Source organism: Octopus bimaculoides, chromosome 2, assembly GCF_001194135.2.
Source record: "Octopus bimaculoides isolate UCB-OBI-ISO-001 chromosome 2, ASM119413v2, whole genome shotgun sequence".
Classification (NCBI taxonomy): Eukaryota; Metazoa; Mollusca; class Cephalopoda; order Octopoda; family Octopodidae; genus Octopus; species Octopus bimaculoides.
The window spans coordinates 46,747,442-46,759,750 of NC_068982.1; the positions used below are offsets into that span (position 1 = coordinate 46,747,442).

Here is a 12,309-nt window from a genome sequence, read left to right on the forward strand (position 1 = left end):
GTTGAAGAGCGATTGACCGTTGACTGAACACTATTCAATTTTTTTTCTCCGTGTTTTTCTCCTTGTCTCCGTATTCTTTCTGTTGAAGAGCGTAGCTCGAAACGTCAAAGACTTTCCGTATTCCCGAGCGTCATACTAATATATACTTTTGTTATTTACACCACCTGTCCTCGTCTGTTGTTATTTTTTGTATATTCTCCCATATATATATATGTATGTATGTATGTATGTATGTATGTATGAATGCATGTATGTATGTATGCTTTTGCCTGTGCATGTGTGAAGGCATGTGGCTTAGTAGTTAGGGCATTCATCTCATGACCATAAAGTCATGAGTTCAATTCCCACTGACATGTTGTGTCCTTGAGCAAGACAGATTTCTTTCAGTTTCTGTCTACCAAATCCAAGGCTTTGACTGGCAAAAGAGTATAAGAGAAGACACTTGCCAAGGTGCCACACAGTGGAACTGAACCCAGAATCATGTGGTTAAGAAATAAGCTTCTTACCACAGCCACATCTGAACCCTAAGTACTTATTCATTTTCTAAGAGTGGTACTTATCTGTCTTTTTTTTTTTAAGCTGAACCACTAAGTTATGGGGATGCAAACAAATGATGTGTGTAGGGGAACAAATACAGATACATACATAATTACACACACACACATACATGGCTGTGTGGTAAGAAGTCTGCTTCCCAATGACATACTTCCAGGTTCAGTCTCACTGTGTGACACCTGTTTTCTACTAAAGCCTCAGGCCAACTAAAGCGTATTTGGTAGGCAGAAACTGAAAGAAGTCTGTTGTATATGTATATATGTATATATGTATATATGTATATAGCTATGTGTGTGTGTGTGTCTTTGTGTTTGTGTTTGTTCCCCACTACTGCTTGGCAAGTGGTGTTGGTGTGTTTACATCCCCATAACTTAGCATTTCAGCATAAAAAAATAGAATAAGTACCAGATTTATATAAAAAATAATCCCTGGGGTCAATTTGTTCAACTAAAATCCCTTCAAGGTAGTGCCCCAGCATGGTCGCAGTCAGGTGGCTGAAACAAGTAAAAAGTATACATACAACAGGCTTCCAATCACTTTCCATCATGCAAAACTCTTCACAAGACATTGGTCAACTTTGGGCTGTAGATGATGACACTTGGCCAAGGTACCACCCAGTGGGACTGAATCTAAAATCACATGTCTGCAAAGCAAGCTTTTTAATGACACACCCATCCCTACACATACAATAATAATAAACCTCAACTTCAGCATTCTAACAACTGTGTCAAAGTAAGGAAATGGTCCAGCAAACAACATGATATAGTTAATAGTTTAAGACAGTGGTTCTCAACCAGGGTCCATATGGCTCCTGAGGATCGATATAAGAATTTTTAGGGCCCACACAACAAAATAGTGAATTGGGGATCATCAATAGTATTCTAAGGGCTCTTGGGAAAATTTTGCTTTAGATGTATGTATTAGTGTATATTGACGGGTTTCTTACTTTAATATTTACTCTAATATTTTACATATGGCCCCTTGAGGGTCCATATAAGATGTTTGGGGGTTCAAATAACAAAATAGTAAATTGAGGATCCACAATAGTAGTTTAAGGGCCCCTGAAAAGATTTTGCTTTAGATGTATGTATCGGTACATATTGCAAGAAACAGCTAGGTTTCTTATTCTAACATTTTACATATGGCCCCTGAGGGTTCATATAAAATTTTTGGGGATCAACGCAACAAAATAGTAAACTGGGGATCCACAATAGTATTTTAAGAGCCCCTGAAATAATTTTGCTTCAGATGTATGTACTGCAAGAAACAGCTAGGTTTCTTTCTCTAACATTTTACATATGGCCACTGAAAGTTCATAATAAAATTTTTTGGGGTCAATGCAGCAAAATAGTAAATTGGGGATCCACAATAATATTTTAAGGGCCCTTGAAAAAATTTTGCTTTAGATGTATGTATTGGTATATATTCCAAGAAACAGATAGGTTTCTGTCTCTGACGTTTTACATATTTCAACCTACACAAGATAAGTGAAAAGCAAAATGGGAATTTTGAAAGAAGTTCCTATAAATCTAGTTTTCAATTATCAAATAGCTACGGGGGTCCACCAGAATAAGATAGTAATCAAAGGGGGTCTATATATGAAAAATGGTTGAGAACTCCTGATCTAAGAGATGATTTTCCATTCCATTTATGTATTTTTGATCTACAACTATTGTAATCTAGGTGTTCAAACTGACCGACTGCAGGTTAGTTAGGGTGCTCCTGTAGTCAGCGATAATTATCAATTACTGATAATTGTGGTACCTTGGTAGAGTCTGAACACAGAATGAGAAAAGCCAAAACAGAAATTGCAAGGAATTTTGTCCAACACTCTATAAATTCTACAAAATCCATCAACTTGGAATGATATTTTATTTATCGACCTCCTGCAATGATAAAAGGCCAAGTTGACCATCATGAGATTTGAAGTCAGAACACGGGGACTTGGAATGAATAATGTAAGTCACCGTATCAAACACTCTAATGGTCTTGCTAATTAACTCCCTTAGTATTAATTTAGTGATGATGAAATATATAAAGGCTTGTAAGATATGAGAACTGACTGAAGCTAACTATTTTATATCTAGTACTTTAGCATTCGGATTACTCTGTTGAATGTAATGTTTGTTTATTCCTGTTGTTTTACATTAATCCTGCATTATCTCATAACTCTGAGATTTTGATGATGTGACTGTTTATTTTAGAATGACATTGTAGGATAAGTATGAAAGGACAGATCTGACCTGTTTGAACATAAAACAGGTAGGATAGTTAGACCTGATGTAACCAGTTCAAATGCTAAAGGATTAAGGTAAAAAGTATACAAGGGATGACAAGAAGATGTTAGAGAATAGACAGGATATCTTGACAATATTAACTAAGTTGAAGGCGGTGAGCTGGCAGAAGTGTTACCATGCCAGGCAAAATGCTTAATGACATTTCATCCATAAGTACCAGTTGAATACTAGAGTCATTATAATCAATATTCCCCCTCATCCGAAATTGCTGGCCTTGTGCTAATATTTGAAACCAATCTTTACTAGGTTATATAGAGAAAAATAGGGTGAAATTCTAAATAGATTTCCTTAAAGGCTAGAGATATCTTTTAAAAATAAAAATCAGTAACACCACAACTGTAAATCTCCGGATAAATATCAACCAAATCTATCTTACAAGTTTGAAAAGTCTGTTATGACTAGGGGCTTTTCTCTCCTCCATCTCCTCTTCTGACTACCTGGTTGCAAGATAAACCCAAATTGGTTATGAGAGCTGTTGAGCTATGATGACAGCAAGATAATTTATGTGTTCGCATAGTTATTGCCAACATCAAAAACATTGCTACAAGATTTTTTTTTTTTAGCATTACACATGTGTAAGAAACATTCTTATAAAACCTAGCATCTAGTTTCCCACTGGATCTTTTTGGTTGCTATCAGAGATTTCATTTTTTTTTTTCACTTTTTGTTCTGTTTTCAAATTTGGTATACCAATTTAGCTTTGTATGCTAATTATGAAAATGAAATTCACTTTTGACATTAATTAATAAATAATAATACTAATAGCTTTTAAAGCTTGCAAATTTTGGGTAATTTTCGCCAAGGGTTGGAGGCGCAATGGCCCAGTGGTTAGGGCAGTGGACTCACGGTCAGAGGATTGTGGTTTCAATTCCCAGACTGGGCGTTGTATGTGTTTATTGAATGAAAACACCTAAAGCTCCATGAGGCTCCGGCAGGGGGTGGTGGCGACCCCTGTTATACTCTTTCACCCCAGCTTTCTCTCACTCTGTCTTCCTGTTTCTTGAGTAACACTGCAATGGACTGGCATCCCGTCCAGCTGGGGGGAACACATACACCATAGAAATCGGGAAACCGGGCCCATGAGCCTGGCTAGGCTTTAAAAGAGCGCATAATATAATAAAAAAAAATTAGCCAATGGATAGCCACCATTACACACATGGCTGTAAATCTCACATTAGTGTATGTTTCTATAGTAACAAGCAAAGATGTAGTCTGCCCTGCTTGCATTGTAACAAGGATGCAGTAAATGCATGACTATGACATTTTTGCCATCACAACCACCACCACCACCACCACAAATTTTGATGGAAATCATTTTGTGACAGAAGTTATCACAGAGAAAATGCCCGTTCCTGATCCCTGTTTTCTGATTGGCTAAAAATTATTCAGCTTTGAATCTCTGTAGCATTTTGCTAATTTTTTTTTTCTGGAATATAGGAATCTCAAATTCAGTGTGAAAAATTACATCAGTACACCAAATTTTAAAATTTTCTCTTAATTTTAAAATTCTCAAATCTATGATTGCAACCAAAAAGATCCCTTTTATCTAGTAGCTGCTAAATCTCTTCGATTATCACACCCTATCATCTTCAAAAAGAAAGAATACCACTTGGATAATATAGGCCTGTAGGCCCGAAAGGAAAGAAAAATAAGGTAGGAGGATGTTACTAGCTAGAATACCTTTAATCATGAATCTGCTTCATGAAGTCTGACTTGATGTTAAGAAATAACAATACAATAGTTAACAAACCAATTAAGAAAACTCTAAATGATTGCTCAATTGGTAGGAAATAGCAACCAAATAAACTTCATATCACACATTACAACCTTCAAAAAAGAGAAGGACACTTTTGAATAATGTAGTCTCAGATTTCAAAAAAAATGGCAAAAAAAATAACCTGATGGTTTACCATCATCATCATCATCGTTTAACATCTGTTTTCCATGGGTTGGATGGTTTGACTGAGGTCTGGAAAGCCAGTGGCTGCACCAGGCTCCAATTTGATCTGGCAATGTTTCTACAGCTCGATGCCCTTCCTAATTGCCAACCACTCCAAGAGTGTAGTGGGTGTGTTTTATGTACCACCAGCACAGGAGCCAGTGAGGCAGCCCTGGCATCGGCCACATTTGGATGGTGCTTGTTACATGCTACTGGCACAGAAGCCAATCAGGCGGACCTGGCATTGACCATGTTCGGATGGTGTATTTTATGTGCCACCGGCATTGGAGTCAATTAGGGAGGAACTAGCCACAGCTACGATTTTGGTTTGGTAGAAATATCTTTGAGCAGAATTCTTCTTGGCTGGAGCAACAATAATCTAGTAAATAATGCCAAAAGACTTTAGTCTTTTTAGAAGAGAATTTGGTGTTGCTACTGTTTATTTGTTTATTTTCAAATTCATTAAAAGCAGAACATAAACTTTTCAGATATAAACATATTTTGTTCAAGTTGTTTAATGATTATTCAAAGAGCTATTATCAGTTAAATAAATAAACAAATTAAGATCACAAAGAAAGTTAATCTAGGAACAGAATTTATCTTGGAGCAGATCTCATCTGGAGTTGAGTCTGATGTCAAATTGACTACCAGAAGAATTTTAACTTAAAATCAGCTACAACTCGGCTACAGTTTAATGCAAATATAAATCTAATAAGATACTGAAACCACCTGACGCCCACAAACATAAAGGTCATTAATTCATATACCCTCTCCTGTTAATTTATTTATTCAGTGAAAATTCAGATTATGTTTAATGATTCAGGTACTGAGAGGAATTTTTCTTACTATATACAGTATACTTCATGTATTGAATATTCATTTGATTGTTATTCATATTATACAGTGTTTTAATTATGGATGGGTATTATGGTATATTCATGCAAATGGGGCTTATTTTTTTTTAATGAGAAGACACACAAACACAGACACAGCCAGATAGATAGACAGACACACACATACACATGCACACACACACACACACACACCTCCCTTTGTTTCAGTTGATATTGCCTGGAAAAGTATAGGACAAGAAAAATTGAAGCTTAAAAATATCATGGCTGAAATTGTAATTTAAATCTAAATAATATGCCTTTTGGGCTGGCTTTCAATAAAAATAAAATGGGGAAAACATTAAAGAGGAATCTAGTATGAACTTAAGCAGCATGTTGGTAATGTTAATGTGGTTAAATTTAAATTTGAAGGACTATTTTGCTTCCCTCATTAACATGCATGTCTAACTGCGAACATATCCAATAGTTTATGCTGAACCTGAGGAAGATAAATTAAATGATATACACTTTTTGGGGAAAATCTATTAGTCAAGTCTTACAGAAAACATGATTGTTGAGGGTGCAAGTTTCTGGGTACCAAGAGGCCAAGAATATTAGATATCCAGAGCTTCATGAGCACAGAGTCTGAATCCTTTGTCTTTTGTGGCAGGATAATTTTTTTTTTTTTTTTCATTTTTCAGTGTAGAAACATAGACCTCATTAAAACCACTTCGTCATTTAAATCTCATTATTTCATAACTGGCAGGATATTATTGCCAACATGATTTTTACTAGGCAAGTTAAAGTACATCCAAATCACTCTACCCAACTAAATGAGATCAAATTCCTATATGCCCAAATGTCAGCTCAGCCAGAGGTTGAAAAAAAAAAAACATGAGAGTATGGTAACTAACTAAAAATTTTTTAATTTTGAAGGACAGGCAACAATTCCATTATATATGAGTGCTTCAACACTCCTGCCATCATCCTCCATGTTTTATAATATTTCATAGAGTGTAAATATAGGAAGTTCCAAGGAGAATTTCCCTCATGGAGGAATCAAAAACTAAAGAGGGTATACTTTTACATTTGTTGTTTTTTTGTTTCTTTCTAATTATCATCATCATCGTCATCATTTAAACAAACATTAATTGATGATGATGATGATGATGATGATGATAATTTGAAAGAAACAAAAAAACATTTTTTTTTATTTCAATTCTAACTTTAGCTGCAAGATTTTAAGCTTCTACTTCTTGTTCTGTGCTTTTCCAGGTTCAGTTGAATAAGTGTATTATCACTCCTACACCTGCATTTTCCTGCTAGTCCACTCTTTTTACATGTTATATATTTTTTACTGCCAAAATAAAAGTAACTGTTAATGAGACAAAACTCAAAAACGAAATTTTATGGATGTCTATTTGTTTAGAAACTTTACAAACAATTAACCAACAATTTTCATGCAACACAGTAACATGCAATTTCAGAATGTAATTACTGTCTGTTGGTCACAGACGGTCATGCAATCTTAGGATCATGTTCAATGGATGTTCTTCTCTTCCAATTTAAAATAATGGTGCCATTCATGATACATGTCAATGGTTCACACAATACTCTTTATAGGTTTCTTGCAACATTAGAAAAGTTTCTGTAAAAGTTTTCCCTAATATGAAACAAAATTTCACAGTGACTCATTGCCCTTCTTTATCCATTATTCAACCAGCAAACAAATTGCCAGGAGCACTAAATGTAAGTTCCCTCTTGCAATGGTGTAACATGATATGGCTAAACTAAACTCAAGGTCAAGGTCTTCCATACATATCATTCAAGTCATAAGTATGCTACTGTTTGGCATACACTGGTTTAAAAGTTTAGTCTTTTTAGGGGTAGACTCCTTATACATTACTGTAATGCATATCTTTTAGTATTTAACTATTTGGTTATCTCAATAGTAGCTTACCTTTGATATATACAGCTGACATATCATGTGTTCATTGGCTTTAATGTCTTTGATGCTTTTGGTCACCCATATACCTTTGCCCTGGCAACCAGATTCAGGCTTGAGTATGTAAGTTTTGTTCTTCTTTTGACGTACAAAAGCCTGGAAATCTCCATAGCTGAAAGATAAACGCATAAGCATTTAAAGTTATGGTAGCACACATACAGACATAAAATAACAGATACTGTTTCTTCACTATATTGGTTTCAAATTTTGACACAAGGCCAGCAATTTTGGAAAGGGGTTAAGTTGATTACATCAACCCCAGTGCTCAACTGGTACTTATTTTATCAGCCCCAAAAGGATGAAATGCAAAGTCTACCTTCGTGGAATTTGAACTCAGAAAATTAAGACAGACAAAATACTGCTAAACATTTGGCCCAGCATGCTAATCGCTCTACCACCTTGCAGCCTTGCTTCATTATATCAACTTTACTTTTATTTCCTATCTGCTTTTAACAAACATATATACAGATTCTGATTAGCACACAAACATTTGGCTTATTTGCATTCACGCATGTGTATGCATCCAGGGATGCTTGTCACCATGCAACAAACAAAATGCCTGTCTGCTTATATCTTACTTACTTAAGCCCTTCACATCTAAAGAAGCATAAAGCATCAAAGAGTTTTCTCCAATGATTTTCACTCTTTTCTGCTTCTCTCCAGTTGGATTCCTCTTTTTAAGCCCTGCCTCTGTATCCCACCTCATATGTTACCCTACTCAGTGACTTTACTTAACCTTTTAGCACTTAATCTGGCCATATCCATCCAAAATATTCCACCTGTTTTATGTTCAAAGCTAACCAGATCTGGCCTCTCACATCAACCCTACAACATCATTCTTAAAATGAACAGTTACGTAATCAAAATCTCATAGCTACAAGATAATGCATTATTAAATCAAAACTATGTGAATAAATAAGCATTACTTTTGACAGAAATATTTGAATGCTAAAGGTTTAAATATCTTTTGAATGAGTGGTGCAACTATCATTTGGTTAATGTTGACTGAATCAGCCTGGGCAGGATTAAATAAGATTGGGTGGGATTAAATCAAACTGAATGGAACTAAACCAGATTGGATCACACTGGATTAGAGGAGATCAGGTACTACAATTGTAACACTTTGAATTTTATTATTATTCTGTCACCAATAAATAAGCTGAAAGAAAAAAAGCAGATTCTTGGGGACAACATATATTTGATTTTGAACTCAGTGACTTGTTCAAACATAGCAATGGTGAAGTTACGTGATGAGAATTTTTTTTAAGGTGTAGTTGTGTGTTTGTGAGTGTTTGTGTGTGTGTGTGTGTGTGTGTGTGTGTGTGTGTGTGTGTGTGTGTGTACGTTTGTATATGGTTGTGTGTGTGTGTGTGTGTGTGTGTGTGTGTGTAAAGTGTTTGTATTTGTATTGTAACTTGTGTATATGCATGAATTTGTGCATATGTGCAATTGTATGTAATACCTGGTCATTATGTGCATATATATACAGTTGTAAGCATTCTTTTGAGTATATATATGCATCTGTATCTATGTGTGTGTTTATGTGAAATTCTATTGCAGTGGTTCTCAACCGGGGTCCATATGGCCGCTAAGGGTCCATAGAAGATTTTTGCAGCAAAATTGTAAACTGGAGATTCACAATAGTATTTTAAGGGCCCCTGAAAAGATTTTGCTTTCGATGTATGTATTGGTATCTACTGCAGGAAACAGCTAGGTTTCTTTCTCTACCATTTTACATAGATCAACCTAAACAAGCTAATGTGTGAGAAACAAAATAGGAATTCTGAAATAAGTTTTTATAAAACTAGTTTTTAAACATCAAAATGCCTAGGGAGTCCATAAATGATTAAGAGTTGAGAACCCTTGTTCTAATGAATCAAATCTTTATATATGTTTCTTTGTATGTACTTTATGTCTGAGTATATGTACTTCAGTATGTACAAGGTCGTACCCAAAAGTAACTGGAAATGTTCTCTGTGGGACAAGCTCGTAGTTCTGGCTTCCATTGCTAGAAGCCACTTGATGCAACCTTCAGGCATCAGTCTGCTGACCAGCGTTGTCCAGTGAAGTCATACTGTCACATGGAGCATCTTTATCTTGCAGTGTTTCTCCCCTGTTCATTGATTTTTGCAATGGCTAAAACAAGGAACAGCATGCTTCCGTAAAATTCTGTTTACTGCTGGGAGAAACAGCAGCTGAAATAGTTGTCATGCTTCAAACAGCATACAAGGCCACTGCCATAGGTAAAAGCACAAACTTACAAGTGGTTTTCATGCTTTAGGAATGGTCACTTGTCACTTGAGGATCAACCTCGTTCAGGGCGACCATAGGCCTCCCGAATGAATAAAAACATCATGCATTATGAAAATTATTGAACTGATCTTGGAAGACCATCACTGAACAATCGGTAAACTTGTTGATATGAATGAAGTATCCTGGAGCTCTTGCCAATGAAATTTGGAAAAAGTTGCAGCAAAATTTGTGCCTCACTTGCTCATGGAAGCTCAAAAGCAGTCATGATAGAATGCATGTTATAAACTGAAAGAACAACTGGAAGTTGATCCAGATCTTTTTTCGAAGGTCAGCACCAGTGGCAAAAGCTGGGGCTACAGAACTTGTAGATATGGAGGAGGTGAAGAAAAAATGACGAAAGCATTAAAAGGCATCATTTAGCAAGCATTCCAGCACTGCTTCCAACAGTAGAAAACATGTCTGGACCGATGCATTGCTTTAAATGGAGAAAACTTTGAAGGTGATGAGGACGGTTTGTTATCTATTTTTAGCATACAAGGGATCCACATAGTGGTCTCTCCCATTGTTTATATTTAAATAGAATTCACGGTCCTCAGACGTTTTTTTAAGTATGCTGACCACTGGTTGAAATTGATATTATTTAATAATATTAATTTCTACTCATATATATATATATATATATATATATCAAGAGAGAGAGAGAGAGAGACAGAGAGAAGGTGCGATAGGTAAATTGTTGCCATTTTATATTTTCAATTTCACACACGCACATTGTTTGCTTTTGATTTTATTGGCTACATAGTACAGTAGGGTCAGTCGGGCACCATCTGTGAGAAAAACAGCACCATGAAGCAAATCACTCTGCCAGAAATATGGAAACAACATGATGTTCTGCTTGACTCTCATGATGGTATCTCCAATATGAACATTTCAGAGTGTTTGGATGTCAATCTGAGGACAGTGCAATTTGAGGACATGCACCAAGAGTGATAAAAAAAAAATCCAGTCAACATCATAGTGTTTGGAATGATCACTAGTGATGGCAACATTATTCCTCAATTAATTTTCACACACAGACTCAGATTCAACAAAGAGGCCCACATCAAATGCCTGGAGGAGGTATTGCTGCCATGGGTCAAGAGAGTAGTTGCTGGAAGACCCTATGTCTGGCAACAGGACTCTACAGCATGCCACACAAGCAGGAGAACTTAATCATGGCTCTCAGACAATTTCTGCAACCACATCATCCCTAACATCTGGCCACTTAATACCCCAGACTGCAACCCCCTTGATTATTATGTGTGGGGTGCAGTTGAGCAAGAGACCAACAAAACTCCTTGTAACACCAAAGATGAATTGAAGGCAAGGATTATGGCAGCATTCACCAACTTGAACAAGGAAACTGTTCAGAAGAGTTGCAGGAGATTCCCAAGTCATTTGGAGGCCATGGTTGAAGCCAATGTCAATTTTATTAAATAAATTTACTCTTTAGTATTTCACAATATTTTAATGTAATTCTGGTAAGTATATTTGTTAAAATGAGATGTCAGTGTTATTTTCAGTTTTGAGTAATTTAGATGACAGTTTATTCACCGTACCCTGTATATATATATATATATATATATATATACATGTGTGTGTGTGTGTGTTTAAGTACAGATGTAGCCGTGTGGTAAGAATTTTGGTTTCCAATTACATTGTTCCCATTTCAGTCCCATTAGAAGCTTGGGCAGGTGTCTTCTACAATAGCCTCAGAGTGACCAAAGCCTTGTGAACGGATTTGGTAGATGGAAACTGAAAGAAGCTCGTCATGCCCTGTGTGTGTGTGTGTATGTGTTCCCTTGTATCCATATTTGTGCCCCACCATTACACGACAGCCAGTGTTGGTATGTTTATGCTCCTGAGACTTAGCAATTCAGCAAAAAGAGACCAATAGAATAAGTACCAGGTTTTAAAAAAATTAAACACTGTACTTGATTCATTCTATTAAAAATTCTTCATAGAGATGCCCCAGCATGGTCGCAGTTTAATGACTGAAACAAATAAAAGATAAAAAATAAAATTTATATATATAGGCGTAGGAGTGGCTGTGTGGTAAGTAGCTTGCTTACCGACCACATGGTCCCGGGTTCAGTCCCACTGCGTGGCATCTTGGGCAAGTGTCTTCTACTATAGCCTCGGGCCGACCAATGCCTTGTGAGTGGATTTGGTAGACGGAAACTGAAAGAAGCCTGTCGTATATATGTATATATATGTATGTGTGTATGTGTTTGTATGTCTGTGTTTGTCCCCCCAACATCGCTTGACAACCGATGCTGGTGTGTTTATGTCCCTGTAACTTAGCAGTTCGGCAAAAGAGACCGAAAGAATAAGTACTAGGCTTCCAAAGAATAAGTCCTGGGGTCGATTTGCTCGACTAAAAGGCGGTGC

At 36.3% G+C, this 12,309-nt stretch overlaps 1 protein-coding gene across 6 annotated transcripts in view; it reads right to left on the reverse strand.

The window, feature by feature from the left end:
- LOC106875928 (tubulin polyglutamylase ttll6) overlaps window positions 1-12,309 on the reverse strand; it is a 426,314-nt gene that overhangs the window by 127,460 nt on the left and 286,545 nt on the right. For all 6 annotated transcript variants that reach the window (XM_014924247.2, XM_014924246.2, XM_014924244.2 and 3 more), the window contains one exon: window positions 7,582-7,738. In XM_014924247.2, the coding sequence (XP_014779733.1) occupies window positions 7,582-7,738 (157 nt within the window). The remainder of the gene's footprint in view (window positions 1-7,581; window positions 7,739-12,309) is intronic.